Source organism: Podarcis liolepis (assembly GCF_965112155.1).
Source record: "Podarcis liolepis genome assembly, chromosome: 17".
Lineage (NCBI taxonomy): Eukaryota > Metazoa > Chordata > Lepidosauria > Squamata > Lacertidae > Podarcis > Podarcis liolepis.
Window position 1 is genome coordinate 3522049 of NC_139571.1, and position 19651 is coordinate 3541699.

General features: G+C 48.1%; 1 protein-coding gene across 8 annotated transcripts in view; it reads right to left on the reverse strand.

Annotated features, from left to right (window-relative positions):
• Positions 1-7345: 7345 nt before the first annotated feature.
• Positions 7346-19651, reverse strand: part of FLNA (filamin A) — an 83238-nt gene continuing 70932 nt past the window's right edge. For all 8 annotated transcript variants that reach the window (XM_083482749.1, XM_083482752.1, XM_083482751.1 and 5 more), the window contains 8 exons: positions 18634-18900; positions 16910-17047; positions 14610-14725; positions 13745-13877; positions 10040-10216; positions 9724-9942; positions 9138-9326; positions 7346-8263 (listed from right to left, as the gene is read on the reverse strand). In XM_083482749.1, coding sequence (XP_083338875.1) covers positions 8076-8263; positions 9138-9326; positions 9724-9942; positions 10040-10216; positions 13745-13877; positions 14610-14725; positions 16910-17047; positions 18634-18900 — 1427 coding nt within the window. In that variant the 3' untranslated portion in view covers positions 7346-8075. The remainder of the gene's footprint in view (positions 8264-9137; positions 9327-9723; positions 9943-10039; positions 10217-13744; positions 13878-14609; positions 14726-16909; positions 17048-18633; positions 18901-19651) is intronic.

Sequence of the window (19651 nt, forward strand, 5' to 3'; positions counted from 1 at the left end):
AGGCAAACAGTGTTTCAGCCCTAGACACCAACAGGGACACCAGGGATTTCTCCTGTGCAAGCCAGTTAATTGACCATACATTGAGTGTGCACAGGAGAATTTCCAAGGGGTTGTCTCCCAAACTAGGTGTCCTAAATCAGCGGTGGCCCTCCAAATGCTGCTGGACTCCCAACTCCCATCATCCCTGACCACTGGGCCAAGGCTGGCTGGGGCTGATAGGAGTTGTAGTCCAACAACATGCAGAGGGCCAGAGATTCCTTACCACTGCCAATCCAGGGTTAGAGTAATCTATATGCTGACTCTAAGAGACATAAGGCAGCTTCACAGTATTTTACAAGCTTCCATAAGATACACATTCAGGACCCACATAGGAATTCCTCTCTCCCACCCACTTCAGTCCCATTCTAATTCAAAATGTATGAAAATATGAAACTCCCACAACCCTGACTTTCTGTCCAGTATGTGTTGCTTTGCAAGATCTGTGATGGACAAAGGACCTTTGTTGGGAAGGAAACAGCATTTTCCACTTTTAAAAAAATGTTTCCATATGAAGATGTCCTCCTTTTAGGATTGTGTGTGTTGTATTTGGTAACTAGGGTGTCCTGGGCAAGATGGGCATGGGACATTTCAGGCTTCTAGATGGGGAAGCACTCGAACAGGCTTTTGGTAGACCCTGTGCATGTTCCAGTTCCAGACATCTTTCTGCATGATAATAGAGAAAGCATTGATTTGAAAATTCTATAAAATCAAGGAGAAAGAGCGCCTCATCTTCCATCAAGAGTTCTGTAACAAGCCGTTCTAGAACAGTGTTTGAAGTGGTGAATCATCATCTGACTTAAAACAGGGGGGAAAGTAATTTCTATACCTTAAAAAAGAGAGTGCTGTAACAATGGGTAGATTGAGCAAGCAGCTCAGAAACAGAGCCACAAACCATAAACTCCACTGCAGAATGCTTGGTTGTTTTATCAGGGTATCTGAGGTCAAGATGAATGGGCTCCGCTCTGCTCCCTGGCAAAAAATATTCCACAACCCTTTTATTAAAAGCATATTTGAAATGAAAGTTCAGGTGCCAATTTAGCCTGGTTTGGTGGTGCCAGGACTTACTTTGATTTGGACACCACTTTGCCATTGTGGGGACCGTTTACTAAAGATCAGAAATATGGTGAGCAAGCAGTAAAGTGGATTTGTTGGTGTTTTCTCTTTCCCAAGCTTCCCAAAAATAGCAGTAAAGCATAATACACTGAAAAGCAGGTCACAGAGCTGGAGCCAAAGCCAAAGCCCATTCGGTACCAGCCTGAGCAGACTTCCAGACAACTTGTTCACTGAGCATTCACCCTGATTTGTTTGCAGGGAAATTAAAGGGTCAAAGCAAGTGTTTTCCCCTCACTCTCCAGCACTTTCCTTATCATGAAAAGTGAAGTCTTTGGGGGGAGCAGGTTTGTTGCACAAGACCTTGAAAACAACTTTAATTGTGCAGCCTGAAATTTGCCAGGATGCAGACACACCCCAGGACTCTTACCAGAACAGAAACCTTGGGGCCTTAGGAACCTAGGAAGTTGCCTTATACTGAGTCAGATCACTAGGTCCATCTAGCAGACACTGAATCAGACACCTAGCATGGGTTCCCGGTGCCCGGGTGCACGCACTGGAGGGGTATGCATGTGCCAAGGGGCGGGGCGCAGAGGGTGAAGGATCCCACTGTGGCACACCAGAGTTCAGCAGGGCTGTGCTGCACCACCTACCCACCCATGCAAGGGGGAGCCAGCCAACGCGGCACTTGGTGGGGGCAAAGTAAGTGCCCCCACGCTGGCACCCCCAGCGCGGCCTGGCCTGCTGCTCCTCTCTGCATGTGTTGCTTGGGTTGCCATACGTCCAGAATTTCCCAGACGTACCTGAAATACTGCGGTCGGAAGCAGTGTCCAGGCAGAAATCATCAAAATGGGAAAATCCAGACGTACGGCAATCCATGTCAGCAGTGTCATTTTTGCCAGCTTTCCTTTAAAACAGCTCCACGACTAAGAAAGCTCAACAACTTTGGCCCAAAAGGGTGGGGGGAGCTCAACACTTTTATGGCCACCCTAAGCATTGCTTCCTCTGATGCCAGGAGAAGGGCCCTGGAGGCACCTGTGTTATACCCAGTCAAAAATCCGTGCTTCTTGGCCACAGCCCTGCTGGCACCCCCCCCCCCCCGCTATGCCCCGCCACTGACTGGTAGCAGCTTGGCAGGGTCCATTCCCTGTCCTACCTGGAGGTGCCACTGGGGTTTGAACCTGGGACCTTCTGCATGCAAGGCAGCCGCTCTACCCCTGAGCTGTGGCCCTTCCCCTGGGAACTTGGTGCTGAGCTCTTTGCTGCATGCTTGGTGGCAAGCCAGGAAACAGCAGGGTGCAAAGATGTGAAAATAAAACCCCAAGGTGGTTGTCACCAATGGAGGCAAAGGCTCAGAAAAAGCTCAATATGGAGGCCAAGTGGCCGAAATATTGGGAAATTTTGGAGCAGGAAGGGGACAAATTGAAATTGCAGAGTTTTGAGAAATTAAAAGATAAAGTGCGAGACTGGCTTCACTATTACCAATTAAGAGAGACCTTTAATCTAGATAAAAAAAATGGCTTCCAGGTGGAAAAATCAAAGTTGGAAACAGAACTGTTAGATCCTAAAACAAAGATACTTTCAAGAATGTATAACTTGCTGTTAAAATGGGACACTCAGGATGAGATGGTTAAATCTGCTATGATTAAATGGGCACAAGATGTTGGACATAACATTATGTTTGCTGACTGGGAACAGTTGTGGACCAAAGGTATAAAATTTACGGCATGTAATGCCCTAAGGGAAAATATTATGAAAATGATCTATAGGTGGTACATGACCCCAGTCAAGCTTGCAAAAATCTATCATTTGCCCGAAAATAAATGTTGGAAATGTAAAGAGACTGAAGGTACATTCTTTCACCTTTGGTGGACGTGCCCAAAGATTAAGGCTTTCTGGGAGATGATCTATAATGAAATGAAAAAGGTATTTAAATATACGTTCCTTAAGAAACCAGAGGCCTTTCTCTTGGGCATAGTCGGCCAATTGGTGCCAAAGAAGGACATAACTTTTTTTATGTATGCAACAACAGCAGCAAGAATACTCATCGCAAAGTATTGGAAGACACAAGATCTACCCACCCTGGAAGAATGGCAGATGAAGGTGATAGAGTACATGGAATTGGCAGAAATGACTGGTAGAATCCGAGACCAGGGAGAAGAGGCGGTGGAAGAAGAATGGAAAAAATTTAAAGCCTATCTACAGAAATACTGTAAAATTAATGAATGTTAAAGGGACGTTGGATTGAAAATAAGCGGTGTTGGTTAAAAGATTAATAAGTATATGTAAATATGGATTGACAATGGTGGAAAATATATATTTATTATAGGTTAAGATGTTGAATAAGGATAAATGATAGAGGGTAAGGATTTGCTGAACTAAATATCTGAACTGGAATACAAAAAGGGAGGTGTGAGGAGGTCAAGAAACTAGTGAATGAAGTATAAGACATGAAAATACTATTTTTTTTTCTGTTTTGCTTTTTGGTGTTTTTTCTTCTTTTTCTTTTTCTATTCTGTTAACTGTTTTTTATTGTGTACTGTTATGTGTTTTGTATTTTTTCTTTTTTGGTAGCTTTTTTTTTGGTTTTTGTATTTTATGTTTAAATTTTGAAGCTTTTGATTGTTTATGAAATTTTAATAAATATTATTATAAAAAAAAACAAAGACGTGAAACCTGCCAGCTCATAGCTAGGCACACTGAAGTTTCCCCTGCAGGGTAGAGGCCTCTGTGCTGTGCACAGGTAGAGCCGCTGGCCATAATGAACCACAGGCAGCTGCAGCCTCAGCACCTCCACCACCAGCCTGCTTATTAAACTGTCAGCTACTGAGTTCCCACAGTGGTGTGAGCTCAGATCACAGCCATACTGTGCCTCTTTCCGCTGTAGCAGAATGAGATCGTTTAAAAATAGGTTTAGTGAGTACATCAAACCATATATTCGCACATGAAACCAGAATAGACAGAGCTTAACTCCCAGGGCTTTGGCAAAGTGCTTGAGATTGGCTGACTTGCAAATGAGTGGCCAGGAGCCTTAGCATTCATGTTCTGGGTAGCTGGGCAATCCTCCACAGCCACCAGTGCTTTGAGAAGGCGAAGCCACGTGGAGGGAGACAGTTTGCTCTGGAGGGAGCACATGCAAGGCGAGGATGAACTAAGTGCTACATCCCAAGGGGTAGAAAACTGGGAGCAGAGTTTGAGGGATTGGACATCTTCTGCAGAAGCATCTCCTGCTTATGTCCTTGCACGCATATGTAAAAAGAAAGCAAATACTGCAAATACATTTCAGCAGTTCACTAAGTCCTGCACTGTTGGGTGTGTGTGTGGGGGGGGGTTTACTTCTCATCATATAGGGGTTGCCTCCCAGATGTTAGGACTCCCAATTGTCTCTGACTACTGGTTCTACTGTCAAGGGCTGATGGGATTCCAACAACATCTGGAGGGGGCCCCTGACTTGGAGGGAATGTAATTGGGGTTGCAAGCTAGCAGCGCTGAACTCTGTGCCAAGATAATCAAGTTATAGACCCCCCCTCCCCATCTCAATTATACAAATATGCAAGTTTTCTTACCTTGCATAATTTTCATTTTGCAACTTGGGGGAAAGTAATGACATTATAAGCAGTGAAGCCCCCACCCCCACATTCAGCTATGCGAAGGCTTCCGAGATTTCAGCAACCTTTGCCCGCATATTATTAAGCGTTATCTTTGCAATCAAAGAAGACAGAAAGTTGCTTCCCCTCTCCTCAAAATGGAAAACCACCAAACTCTCTGCCAAACGCTACATTCCACATTATTTCCCCCACTTCCACAGAATTGCAGCATATACACAACCCTGCTATTAGGGGGACGCATATATGGTGAACGAGCACCGCTCCACCCTAGAGAGCCAGCATGGAATGTTGGTTGGTTGTAGGCCTCGCTTACAATTACAGCTGAGCAAGGGCACTTCTGGACTGAATCCCACCCCAAAATAGAGACAACCACACGCCAGTAAATTCTTATTGGGCAATCACAGTGGACTGGGAAGTTTTGCACAACAACCCCACTTCCTCAAACGACTGGCCTTTTTGCATTAAGGGATGTAATGGGAAAGTGCACTGGAAAGTGTGGGGCAGCACTTGCTTTGATGCAACAGCATTTAACTTCCCCAGAAACCAATTAGGACAAATGCTTAAAAATAAAAAAAATCAGGCCACCTGGAAGCACCCTAAGAGTAGAGAGACGAGCTAGTCATGCTTATTGTCAGGAAGAGAAAATGCACAGGCTTTTAAACAAAAATGACCAATTGTTATTTTTCCCCCTGTAGTCCTTTTCACTAGCAGGCACAGGTTTCTCTGTACCAAATATGACGCTTCTCCCTCCCCCACCCCCCCAAAAAATCCACACTCATTTCCATTCTACTTCATACCCTCAGCCTCCCTGAGTGTTTCTGCCAAGCTGGCCTGCATCCTTGAACTCTGCCACTTGGATGCCTAGATGAAGAAGAGTGTTGGTAGAAAGCAGCCTCCCATACAAAGGGTGAAAATGTGTTTATTTCTCCACCCACCTTTGCCTGTTGTCCCACCCACCACTTACAGGTAGCCCCTGGATAGTTGCACAGCTGGGATTGTGGCCCACAATCAATTATAATTCCCCCCCCCAACTGCCATGCAAGCTCAGTTAAGCAGAAACAACACTGCTGAACCCTGTCCTTTAAGCGTCCTGTCCTCGCATCAAGGGAACAGCCCTACAGGCTGCCCATATCTGTCAACTTTCAGATTTGAAAATAAGGGATCGGCAGCCTCAAAAAGAAAGGAACAGCAGCCTCACCTGTCTCGGGGACAATCTACAGGATATTTAACAATCTGGGATAGCAGTGGGAAGCAGCGGGAAAAGGCGCTGGAATAAGGGAATTTTCCGCAAAAAAGGGGAAGGTTGACAGCTATGAGGCTGCCATAATGCTCAAACTAAACATGGGAGACCCATGCTTCTCTCTTTGATGCTTAAATGTGTTTCAATGCTATTCCATTTCCCTCCATGGAGCTCAAGGAGCAGCATACGTTATTATTTCTTGTACCCTCTTCAGTTTCCGCCCGTTTATTTTGCTCAATAAGTACTGAATTTTGCTCAGTTGGCCTGGAAAAGGGGGGGACAAAAAGCAAGAATGGAAAGGGCCAAAAGGACATTTACTGAAGAAATCATGGAGTAGGAAATGCACTAAGGCCCATTTTGATTGTGGCGAATACTGATCACAGTTAAAATTTGAACACAAAACTTTAGCAGAGCGCTATTGTTTAGTTCTAGAGAAACGCAAGGAAGATTTTGAACCACAACTACCTTCTGGTCTAGGTGGGATGTTTGAGAAATACTTGCTGCATTCTAAGCTAATGATTTTCAAAGTGTTCCTAGTAACCCAGGAGTTTCATCCTAAGAGTAGCAAGGGACTCTCCTAGGGGGAGGTTGCCCACCAGACCTCTGGGGCTGTGCAGCCATTAAGCACCTTAGAGCAGCCTTGCTGGCTCCGCTCCAAGACCCATCTAGTCTAGCATCTTGTTTGCACAGCAGCTAAGCAGGTGCCCAAAAGAAGCCTGTGAACAGGACCTGAGCCCAACAGCATCCTCCGCCTCCAGAGTTTCTAGCAAGCAGTGTGCAAAAGCATCTTGCCTCCAACCGTTGAGCCGCTATCGCCAGCAGCCATTGATAGGATTCCACAAACTCATGGGGGAGAAGGCTCCATAGTAACTATGTGCTGTGAGAAGGACTTCAGCTTCACTGGATGCTCAGGAGTCCTAGTGTTATGAGGGGGTGGGGGCAACCCTTGTGCACCAAGTTCAGAATCCTTTGCTAGATAAAGCCATGGGCAGCTATTAGGGAGAGAGATAATGATGTTAAAAGGCGAAAGATTTATACGATCTGAAGAGAAACCAGAGTATTAAGACAGATGTTCCCCCGGCATTAACCATTAATTCAGATTCCCAGCTTTAGGTTTAGAAAAGTTTCCAGCCTTTGTAGAACTGTACAAACAAGGTCTCGCTTGTTCTGTGAGAAACTAGCCAGGGACCACCGCCTTTCTGTTATGTATGTTTGTTTATTTGACCAGAGGACAGAGGCCCAGGTGTGCAGGAGTCCATTATCAGGACAGCATGGAAAGGATCTCAACGTGTCTTCTACTTCCGAACACACTGGCTCCAAGTGGAAATCAACGCAGTCCGACAAACGAACAGCTGAGTCCGCCTTTGCAAAGGGACCAAGTTAACAGAATTGACCAGGACAACCAAAAGCCATTTGAAGCAGAACTTTTATTCCCTTCCCTCCTCAAAAGAAAGGAGACCGGCAGTTGTGCACAACAACAATAACAACAACAAACAACGACTTAAGACTTGGAAGGATTAAAACAAGATTTTTGGTTATAAACTGGCAAAGCAAGGAGAGGCACAACAGCAGCTCCCGCCACTTATCTGTGTATCAATGGAGCTTCCATCTCAAGCCGAAGAAGGGAAAGTGAAAATCTAGAGAGAAAAGGGACAGGCTGCCTGCAGTTCCATCGGGTGCAGTGGTTTTTGCTTTGTTTCGTTCTCTCAAGCAGCGGATGGCACCGATACAGGTATGTGGTACCAGGTGCCTGTTTTTGAGGCAGGAAGGACGCCTTCCTGGCAAACTCAGGGAGGGAGGCACAAAATTCAGTCCATGGGCACGAAGCCAGTGCTTTGGCAAGAAAAGCAAAATCAAACCTGCCCCTCAACACTCCTCCCCTCCAAAAAAGGGTGGGGAAGGGGGGAAATCACTGACAAAACTGGTTGAAAAGAGTTAGTGCTGCATGTAAACAGATCCACAGGAATCCGCCCCCCCCCATCCCAAGGGCGACTTGCTCCCTTTCCCCACCCACACCGGCACAAAGCCTGCCAAGGAAGTTTAAGAGGCAGCGTCTCAGGTGGGTGAGTCGGGGTAGTGGCATTACAAAGAGGGCTCAAGAGGGGCAGTGTTATAATCGGGGGTGGGGTGGGGGAGGATTAAGGCACGGAGACATGGAAGGGGCTGCCGGGGATGTGCTCCTCTCCCCACTTCACCACCAGCACATAATCCCCTCTGTCCTTGAGCAGGTAGGTGACGTTGTAGAGCCGGTTGCCCAGGTGCTTCACCACAATCTCCTCGCAGGGGGTCTTGGGGCCATGCACCCCCACCAGCAGCATGTTGTTCCCTGCGGAAAGAGCAAGGGGCAGGAGGGGGGGTCCAGTCAAAAGTGAGGCATGCTGTGATAGTTAGGTCGGGAAGAGCTAATCCTGTTGAAAGACCTAATATATTTAAGTATACAAGGGAGGCAAAAAGGTGTTTCGCTCCAAATGTCTCACTAACTTGATTATCCCTCCCCACTCTTCTCTCCTTCCATTTCTAGACCAGCCTTCCCCAATCTTGAGCCCTGCAGGTGACTTACTGCTGACGGGGGCTGATGAGATTGTTGTCAAAAGCAGCTGGAGGACACCAGTATTGGGGGGAACTGGTCCAAACATGCAAGTAAGCAAACAGCTTACTTTTTTTTGTTCCTTTGTTCTCCTTCGGACCCTCTTATAAACTCTCCAGTCCCCATCCTTCCCCCCACCCCCTGCATAGGTTGCCAATTAATGCCCTCACTAGAGTTGCCAACTTTGGGCCTCAAGTTCTGGCACCTCAGGCTTTGCCTCTGAGCACCCTGGTGTGTCTCTCGGAGGCCACCCTTGAAGAAGATCCTGAATCCCAATCTCTTTTAGGAGCTACTATGCAAACTTCTTATTTGGTCTAGGCTAGGTAGCTTGAATTATAATTGCTATTTATGGTGGTGTTTTGTTTTAAAATACACTTCCAAATTATATGACTTGTCCAGCCATCATTTCCCACATCAAGCTCCTCAGCTAGGATGGGGCCAACCATACATTTCAATTTGAAACATTCATCTGACCCCATAAGCAAACCCACCCAGACCATCACCTGGTCAGTGCCCAAATTAGCTTTCCAAAGCTTCTAACCGCAGTGACCAAAACCTTGCAGTTGTGTGCCTTTCTTCCCATCCCCACCTGCCCCAACAAATCTACACTCACCTGCTTTGCTGCAATCGACAGTGAAAGAGTTCTTCTGCCCCACAAAGCCCTTGTTGAGGCCCAGGCCCTTGGCAACCACCTTGCTGGCATCAGAGGCAAACTTGGGGGCTGCTCCATCATGTTTGGCCACTCCATCCATGAAGACCGAGGAAGTCTCGTGGAGGCTGTGGCTGGGGACGAGACGGGCCCCTGCCAAGGAAAAGGAAGGACGATTACACAGGTGCGAGGAGCGTAAGGCTGTATCTGGGCAACACCCTCTTTGCCTCCCCTTCCCCAAATTACCATCAAAGTTGGCCTTCATCATCTTGGTGCCCTCCAGATGCCGTTGCACTCCAACTCCCATCAGCCTCTGCCAACATGGCCAGTTGGCAGGGTTGGTGGGAGTTGTCACCCAGCTTCTGGAGGGCAATTGGGGTAGGCCGATCTATGTTAAGGTTGCAGTCTCTGCTACAACATGGTTACAATGTTACTTGTGTGTCCTCAGATATGGTCCATAGTCTGGAGTGATAGCAAAGCCCTTAAAAAATGGGACACCTTCTTGCCTAAGCCAAGCTTCTCTCTGCCCCCCAGCCCCCCAGGCTCTTACCTGTGATTTTGGCCTTGAAGGGGCTGCCAGCAATGTGGTATGGGCCACCATATTTAATGGAGATGAGGTAGCTGCCAGGTGCCATGGGTGTGTAGATGACCTTGTAGCCCTCTGGGCACTCTTGGCAGTCCATCTTCACCTTAGAGGGGCCATCGATGGTGACGGCCAGTGCCCCAGGCCCGGCATTTGTGGTGTTGACTATGAACTCAGCAGGGCTTCCTGCAGGGGAGAAGAGCAAGAGGCGGCAGCTTCTCTTCAAGGCTCTGGGCAGCCTCTCGTCCCTCCACCCCTCCCTTCCTCTAGGCTCTCTTATTACCTGTCATGCCACCTTCTAAGCCAGGGCCGTAGGCAGACACCATCCCTGGGTCCCCAGCTTGGCCCAGCTCCCCAACACGGATCTTGAAGGGACTGCCAGGAATGTGGCTGCCGTTGAACTTGACATCAACAGAGTAGATGCCATTCTCACGGGGGATGAAACGCACAGCGTATTTGTCTGTGGGAAAGGTGAGAGGAGGAAAAACAGGCAGGTGTAAGCGGCTTGCCAGCAGTTGTCATTGGCTCCGTGAGAAATCGTGTGTGCGCGCGCGCACGCGCATGTACCACAGAACAGATCCCAGAAGGGAAGCCCAAGGAAGTGGACATTTAGTTACATGGACCTTTACCCAAATACCTTTATATAGTAAAATATAGCCAGCAAATTCAGCCAGCATGAATGACACAGGCTAATTGTAGCTCAATAAACCTGGGGCCCTCCAGATGTTGTTGGAGTACCTCTCCCATCATCCCTCATCATCGGCCTGCTAGCTGGGGCTAACTTAACTGCTTAAGATCAAGGGCTAAAAGCCAGACAGAGACCTGTTGGGGTAAGCTCTGGTTTTAAAAAAAGCACACTTGAAGTGGAACTTGGTTTAGAGCAAAAGGCATTTGCCAGTGGGCATGCCAAAACCCAAATGAGCTTGGCTGGGAGAAGCAAAGGGGAAGTGGCTATGGGGAGCATTTCCACTCCCCTCACCTGCCCTTTTCTCTAGAAGAGAATATTCCCAAGGCCAAGCTCCTCACATGTAGCCTGTAGTTCTGTGTCTGCTTCCTTCTCTAGTAAAAATAAGCACATGGGTCCTGATCCAGATAGGGGTATGATACACACAAGTGTGACGGTTACGAATAGTTTTTAAAGCTTTCAAAGGTACCCTGTTTCTTACTCTAAACACACATCTGCAGCTACAGGTTACATAACAAAGCGCAATTTTGCAGTTTATACCGCCTTGCTTTTATTTGCAAATGAAACACCTTGGCTATTTCAGCCCTTGCCAGTCTTACTTTGTATGCTGTTACAGCAGAGCTTTCCAAACATTTCATGTTGGTACACACTTTTTAGACATGCATCATTTCACAACACAGGAATTCAGTTTTACTAGCAAACCAGAGATTAAACTAACCCCTTTCCACCCTGGAAGGAGTGCAGGGAGAGTTCATGCAACACACAGCTTGGAAAGCTCTGCTCTACAGAAACAGCCCTGATCTGCCCCTGAATCTTACTGAGCACCCTAAATAGGTGCAGATTTGGGGAACTGAATATTATGGACCCCCCTTCACAATTTCATAGATGAGCCGCACATCTATCTATCTTGAACCACAATAGAGCTTGGCCTAATTTTTGCAACTTATTCAAAAGTCTGCAGCCTTGCCTCAAAGTGTGGAGTCACACCAGGCAGGAGATTGTGGGCTGGCATGATGGCTCACAAGGCAGGTGGCAGGAAGCTGCCCATGGGCACTCGCATGCCATCATCACCACCACCAACACAGCAGATGCCACTACAGGAAACCAGCTGTGCAGACTCAGCAGCATTTTGACACAGCAGCCTGCACAGAGAACTGCACAAGCTCTGAACTTTGCAGCAACAGGGCTGTGGCCTCCTAAGTAAAGTAATTTGGCAAAATGGGCACTCTAAGCGGGTGGCTCTGTCCTGCACAGCTTAAGACACACCCGGCCCACTTCCACTCACGATTCCATGAAGAGAACCGTGTTGGGAGAGTCCTCAAGCCAGCAGGAAGCGACTGGGCGCTTAAAATTTGTCTTTTTGTTGGCCCTGGGCATGTTTCTGCCCCTCCCATTTCCTCTTCTGCATTGCCAACCCCCACCTCCAGACAGCCTTTTGTTTTGTTACCACACCTATTCTTAGTTGTACGGCGTAGTAGTCAAGTAAGTTGTACTCAGAATATGCCTACTGAAATCAAGGAACCTAATGGAGTGATAAGTCACTTTGAATCACCAATTATTACTGTTTTTACAAAAGCAACTCAAAGTGGCTTATCACATCAATCACAACATTCACACAAAAATCAGCATAAAACAAAACAGAAAAATCTAAAACATATCCATGTTTTTAAAAGGCAGGGTCAAAACAATTTCAATGGGTCAACTCTGAGAAAAATTTAGCTGAGAACCTGAGAAAAGCAGTTTGAAGTTGGGAGGGGGCAGAGTAAGGAGGATGCCAGCACCTCCCAGCTCAACATCACTCAGTCCCTGAAATAACCACTGAGATTTTTACGCAATTGCTGTTACAGAATGGAAGCTGAATACGCGCGTGTGTGTGTGTGTGTGTGTGTGTCCTGGATTCAGTTTGCATTGTTGATTACTGCCACTCCCAACTTTGAGGAGGAGAATTTACTAATTCTGGACAGAGCCAGGCTCCTTGTAAGTCTACGTTTGCAGTTTGGTTGGCCTTCTTGCTCTCTGATGTAGACTGAGGCTGGACCCTGCAGTGCCTTTCCTCAAGGGATGCAGCCATCGCATAAGACTCCTGGCCACCATCATCACGCACAGGCTTGGCAACCTGACTTCTTACAGTAATGCCCTTATGGTGGGAGCCTGTGGGCCTAGCCAGCGATCACGGATGATGGGAGTTGTAGTCCAACATCTGGGAGGCACAGGTTCCACTTCTTTATATGGACCTGACAAATGCCATCTGGGAACTCCAGCTACAGCAGAACTCCATTGCCCATGCCTTGACAGAACTGCAGAATATGCTACGGGGATGGGTCATTCTGCTACAAACTGCTTGGAGGTTTGCTCAATCTTGCTCAAGGTGCTGACTTATAAAGTCTTGTTTGGTTTTAGACCAGCATCCATCTCTGGGAGCATCTTCCATCAGAGGGAAAACAAGATCTGCCAGGGGCTCTTGTGGACTTCAGCCTTTGCCATGGAAAAGCCTTTTATTTTTATATTTTTTTTAAAAGCTAAACAAAGATCCTGAGTGTTCTTTCAGGCCATGACCCAAGCCACCACTGCCGTTTCCCTTTCACCTTGAGTTTTTTTAGCAGTTGCTTTTAAAACTGGATGTGAATGACCCATCTTCCAACACAATTAAATAATGCCTCTGCCTCCGACTGCAAAGCATCTATTTTATTTATATATTAGACTTATATACCACCACCACCCCCATTATCAAAAGATCTCAGGGAGGTTCACAAGGTCTAAGCAGATCATTCTTTAACAAGCCCATTGGATCTGCTTGGACCTTATATCACCTCAACGGGAAAGAGGCCAACCACACACAGAAAAATCTCAAGCCCAAGGAACCTGTTTTGGGCCTCAATTATTTTGGAATTACAACCCAAACTTGCTGGAGCTGGTGGGAAATGGCGTTCCAACACCACTTGGAGGGGCCACAAGTTTCCCACACCTGCTCTACACCATCAGATGCCTGCCCTCCCCTGTTACAGTGGCTAGGAGTTCATTTTAGAAAGGAATCATAGAACTGTAGATTTGGAAGGGATCCCAAGGGTGATCTAGTCTCGTCCAACCCCCTGCAATGCAGGAATCTCGACCAAAGCATCCCTGGTAGGCGGCTACCCAACCTCTGCTTAAAAATCTCCAAGGAAGGAGAGTCCACCACTTCCCGAGGGAGTCCATTCCACTGTCAGAAGAGAAGCGGACCCAACAGCTCTACCTTTGGGAGGGAAGGGGGTGGGTCATCCACTGTACAGCAAGCCTGACCCTGCTCTGCCAGGCCCTCCTTACCTTCATCAATTTCTGTGACATGGCACTCTTCTAGGGCCCCCGAGGGGCTGTGCACCTTGGCATCAATCACACCTTTGGCCCCGTTCAAGCTGACGGCAAACGAGGCTGGCTGGTTCACCTTTAACCCTGACTCCTGGAAGCACACAGCACGTTAGGCAGCAGAAAGGACAGAGCGGGCAATGGCATCAAGCTTCGGCTACCACAAACCCCACCCCTCCCCTCCCCTTGAGGACAAGGTGGAAGGTCACTTACCTGGGAGCCAGGTGGCTTAGAGAGGGAGAGCTGCCCCAGGAAACAGGGCCGCAGTGCAAGAGGCAGGCAGGCAAGCAGCAGCAACAGGGGAGGATTTGTTAGGCTAGTACCCTGGAAGAGGGAGGCTGGCAGTTTTCAAAAGGATGGCAGCAAGATTGGCAGAGGCATGGGCCAGGGAAGCTCTCCATCTTTAAGCCCCAGCAGCCAAAAGGAGCAGGGGACTGTTAGCAGCCTTTAAACGAGACACGAGAAAAACCCCAGAGCAGATCCCTAGATGGCCAGCAGGGCTGACACAGTGGCTGTCCCAAGGCTGGCACAAGGCACCCACAGAATCATAAAATTGTGGGGTCGGAAGGGACCACAAGGGTCCACCCCTGCACCCATCTTGTCCTAAGTTGTTTAATCACCTTATCTTGGAAAAACCTCAGCCACACCACACCCCCAGATCAGTACAGATTGGGAGCACACCCTTGCCCCAATCTGCTTCTTCTCCCGCCCCACTTTCAGGATCCAAGTCTCTTGGATCAAGGAACAGCCAGCCCAGGAGAGCAACAGTGCCAACTCAATCCAGCCAGCAGGGGGAGCAAGTGGGCGGTTTCTCCCAGTGCCTCACCTGAAGACTAGAAACAGTGAGTCGACGGGCATCATCTGAGGTGGAGGTGGCAGGTACCACAAAGGGACTGTCTGGGATGTGCTCGTCATTGAACTTCACAGAAACCTCGTAGTCTCCTGCAAGCAAAGAGGAAGGAAGAGGAATTAAGGATGCTTATCCAAAAGGCTCAGTCAATGGATGACTGGAAATCCAGGCATGGGGAGTTTTTTCTTGTTTGAGCATGAGATCAGCACCTGAAGCCTTGCTCTGCATCAGGCTGGCAGGTATTTGGGGCTTTTCAGCAGTGGCCATGCACATCTTTGCAAATACATACGGCTACATCACCGATTATTTTTAAGGAAACACTCTGAAGATTTCTTTATTATTATTATTCAGTCTGCATTTAGTTAATAGAATGTGTAAAAAGAAATATTAGATGTTGCCACTGCCAATTTTAATTGAATGATTTTTTAATTTAATGATGTTTGTAATTATTGTATTTTTTATCAAATTATCAGTTTGACGTGCAGATGGGTCCCCATATGGAACAATTACCACATATTTACTATTTGGGTAATGTCAGCATGAAGTTGCATTTCATATTTAACAGTTTTCTTGAAATTACATATTTCAACAACTGAACTGCCAAAAATGGGAGTGAGAGATGCTCCAAAAACATTTTGAGTGCTGCTTTCTGTTTCTTAAAAGTTTTCAGTAGACTTCAAAATTCACACCTCTAGCACGTAGAAGTTCTTCTAAAACACCATACTACCTCAAGCCCCAATCCTTAATTAACACATTGTTTTTGATAAGGATGGAGGTTATAATAATGCATCTCCAAGTACAATCCTCTGTTGAAAGGAGCCCTCCCCTCCCCGCCTTCAATAAAAAGCATTTGAGATCTGGCTGAGATTCCCTCCCCTACTTGCAAACTGTGGGGCAGCCAATTACCCAGCTTGCGTTCCAGATGGCCGCTTCCAAAGATCTGCCAGCCTCATTAGCAAACAGAAAGCTCTTTAGAGCACTGGATCCATTCCAGGTAGTTGGCAACACGATGCCTGTTGGATTCCAGAAGTTGGCTGCCTGCAGATTCCCTGAGTGGCTTATGGGAGCCGTTCCCAAGAGAAGGAGCTAGAACAAGCTCTGGAGAGAGAGAGGTCTGCCTCTGGAGCTTCTCCAGCAGCCACCCGTTGGAACAGACCTCGGTTTCCGAGTTGCAACATACAACTTCCATCTGCCTTGTGCTCAACATATGATTCTTTGAATCGGATGTTGGAACACGATCCTTACTTTATTATTGCTTAAGGCAGATATACAACCTGTGGAGCAAAGAGCAGCAGGGATCTCCCTCCACTGAGCCTTGCACCAGCCATATTCTCTTTCTCTCTAATACCTGTGTCTTCTGGCTCCTATCCCTCTGCCTAGGAATAGCCTGAAGCCTTGCCTTCTCCAGGCCTTTGACCTGGCCACTGAAAACCTAGATGGACTGTTTTTAGATCACCTCTCCACAGTGATGTGTAAGGCTGCCCTTCTTGGCTCTTGCATTCTCTACTACCTTCACCCCCCCCCTCAGATTCAGTTAAATTGGGAGCTATCCACATCCATTTAACACCACATTTGTATACCACCATTCGGCTGAAACAAGGGCCATTCCACAAGCTTGGTTTACAAGGGGTAAAAGTATGAAAGCCAGTGCAAACGCCAAGAGTGAGGATAGCCATGATGGAGGTGGTGGCGGGGGTTCTCCAGAAGCTGCCGGTCTACAACTCCCATCAGCCCTAGGGAGCATAGCCAAAGGTCAGGGATGATGGGAGCTGTGGTCCAGCAACATCTGGAGAGCACCAAGTTGGCTACCCCACTCAGTAATAGAATTGGAACACAATATTGAGAACCAAGAAGAAAAGAGAGTTAAACCCTTCAACATCGAATTAAATGTCTGATGTAATAAAAACGGGGGCCACTTCCCCCTGGAAACCATCAAGGACGGGGCCAGTCTAGCCTCCCTGGGGAGGGGATTCCAGAACCAGGGACCTGCCCCAGAAAAGGCTGTTTTGCACTGACACCAAACGTCCCCTCTTTTGGTGGAGAGGACCTAGTCCTTCACCCTGTAGTGCTGATAAAGGCTGTTTTCAGTCCACACACCCCTCATCTTGGGGTTAGGGAGATGGCAGAGCCCAACATTTTGATCCCACCTCACTCTCTCAGGCACACAGAACACCCCCCTTCCCCTCTGCATCCATGCCCTCCCTTCTTTAAATCTCCTGTTAAAAACCCTCAGTCCATGCAGCAGTCTTCTCCATGCAGCACCCATGACCACTTACCAGGTTCTTGCACAATGTAGGAAACACCACATGAACCATCTTTTCGGTCTTCAAAAGCAATCTCTGCCTTACTGGGGCCCTCCACAGCAATGGAGAGGCCACCGGCCCCAGCCTCCCGCGTCCAGATGCTAAACTCAGCTGGGGAAGAAGGCAAACAAGTCTTATTAGGAGGTGCTCCATCATCCTCTTTTGCTAATGCAAGTTCCACCTTAGCACTAAGCTTGGGACAAAAAGCCTTTCTCTTACTAATTTCCGAAACATACTTTGCAGAGTTTGTTCCAGTAACTACTGCATAGCCTTCCCCAACCTGGTGTCTGCCAGAGATTTCAGATCCATCAACCCCAACCATTGGCCAAACTGGCAGGGAGCTTTAGTCCAAAATATCTGGAGGGCACCCAGATGGGGAAGGGTGCTCTAGTGGGACACCTTCGCCGGTGGTGTGGATCTTGACCCTTGTGTTTGGGGATGCTTCTTCTGATACAACACTTAAACCAAAAACAGCCAACATGGTGTTCTGCAGGTGTTGCTGGACTACATCTCCCATCAGCCCTAGACAGCATAGCCTTGTCAGTGGTGATGGGACCTGTAGTCCAACAGCATCTTTGAGGGCATCATGTTGGCTACTCCCAACTTAGGGCAGAACTGCACCATACATCTAAAGCACCTTCCCAAAGAAGCCTGGGAACCACAGTTTCCCACTCACAGGACTACAAGTCACAGTACCCATAACAGACGACAGGGCCCAAGATTCTTTGGGGGAGTGATGTGCTTTAAGTGTGGATTTGCCCTTAGCCAGAAGGCCCAGGGGGATTCTGATAGCAAGACTGGTGGTGCTATATAATCATCATCCAAGTACACTTGAGTTTTACAGAACACGCCCAGGGAACAGGCCCCTCTTATCGGGATACGGGAGCTGAAAACTGAAAGGAGATGGGAGGACAATGTGGCCTGGTGGGCGGAAGACGACATCGGGCACATTTGCCCATCATTTCCTTATCATTAAATGGTGCCTAACCTATGGTTCTATGGACTACAGCTCCGATCATCCCTGACTACCATTTTTTGCTGTCTCGGGCTGATGAGAGTTGTGGGTCCCAACAACTTCTGAAGGATGATCAAGGGTCTGGAAACTAGGACTTATGAGCAACAGTTGAGGGAGTTGGGTGTGTTTAGCCTGGATAAGAGGAGAGTGAGAGGAGAGAGGAAAGCCCTCTACCAGCATCTAGAGGGCTGTTACATGGAAGAGGGAGCAAACTTGTTTTGAGTGGCTTCAAGTTATAAGAAAGGAGATTCTAACTAAACATTGAGAAGAAGCTTCTGACAGAGCCATTGGACAGTTGAATGGGCTCCCTTGGGAGGTGGTGGACTCTCCTTCCCTGGAAGTGTTTAAGCAGTTAAGCAGAGGTTGGATGACCATTTGCCATGGATGCTTTCGCGGAGATTCCTGCATTGCAGGGGGTTGGACTAAATGACCCTCGGAGTCCCTTCCAGCTCTACCATTCTGAGATTCCAGGGTTCCAAGGCACCCCTGCAGTCATGTCTGACAAGGGAGGCTGACCTGCCTCAGTCCCCATCACTGCATCAAAAGACTTTTCCAGGCCCAGGTTGTACCAGCTTAAGTGCTAGCATCTCACACCCCTCCCTCCCACAACTCCCAAGTTACACCCTTTTGCCTATCCTGTCCCCTCCCCACCTCCGTCCCCCGTCCAAAGCCACAGTCCTACCTGGCACGCCAGCTTCAGCTCTCTCCAGTCCAGGGCCACCTGCCCGGACCTTGTGTGCACCACCCTCGCCAAGAGGGCCCACGGTGAACTGGAAGGGGCTTCCGGGCACATGCTGCCCTTTGTACTTGACGCTGACTGAGTGGATGCCCGTCTCAGTGGGCACAAAGCGGATGCAGTAGGTGTTGTTTTCTGCCTCCAAGATCTCTGCATCGTGGGACTTGCCTGAAGGACTGGTGACCTGAGCCGTCATGTCCCTGATGTTGATTTCTGTGGGAGAAGGGGCAGCAGATAAAACAGCTGTAGAAACATGGGACCGCAGCTTCGCTCCTTCCCTACCATCAGCCAACACCACTGTGCTAAGACCATCAAGACCCACACACATTCTATGGCAGGGGTGGCCCAATGGGCATTCAGAGCAGCTGGATCATAGTCCAGTTCACCACTTAACCCCTTGTCTCCCTACCCCATTCTCAAGGTAACTTAATGCTGTTCCTTGTCTGAATAAAGGTAAAGGTAAAGGTACCCCTGCTGGTACGGGCCAATCTTGACAGACTCAAGGGTTGTGCGCTCATCTCACTCTAGAGGCCGGGAGCCAGCGCTGTCCGAAGACACTTCCGGGTCACGTGGCCAGCGTGACAAAGCTGCTCTGGCAAGCCTGCACCAGCGCAGCACACGGAACGCCGTTTACCTTCCCGCTAGTAAGCGGTCCCTATTTATCTACTTGCACCCGGGGGTGCTTTCGAACTGCTAGGTTGGCAGGCGCTGGGACCGAGCAACAGGGGCGCACCCCGCCGCGGGGATTCGAACCGCTGACCATGCGATCGGCAAGTCCTAGTTGCTGAGGTTTTACCCACAGCGCCACCCGCGTCCCCTTGTCTGAATAGTCAGATCTTAATAATTTTCTCCAGATCCAATATTTCTTCTAAAAACAAAAACAAAACAACCCTTGTAAATACAAGGCAAGTGATACTGCACCCCTATTGTTCTAGATCAGTCACCCCCAACCTTTGGCCCTCCA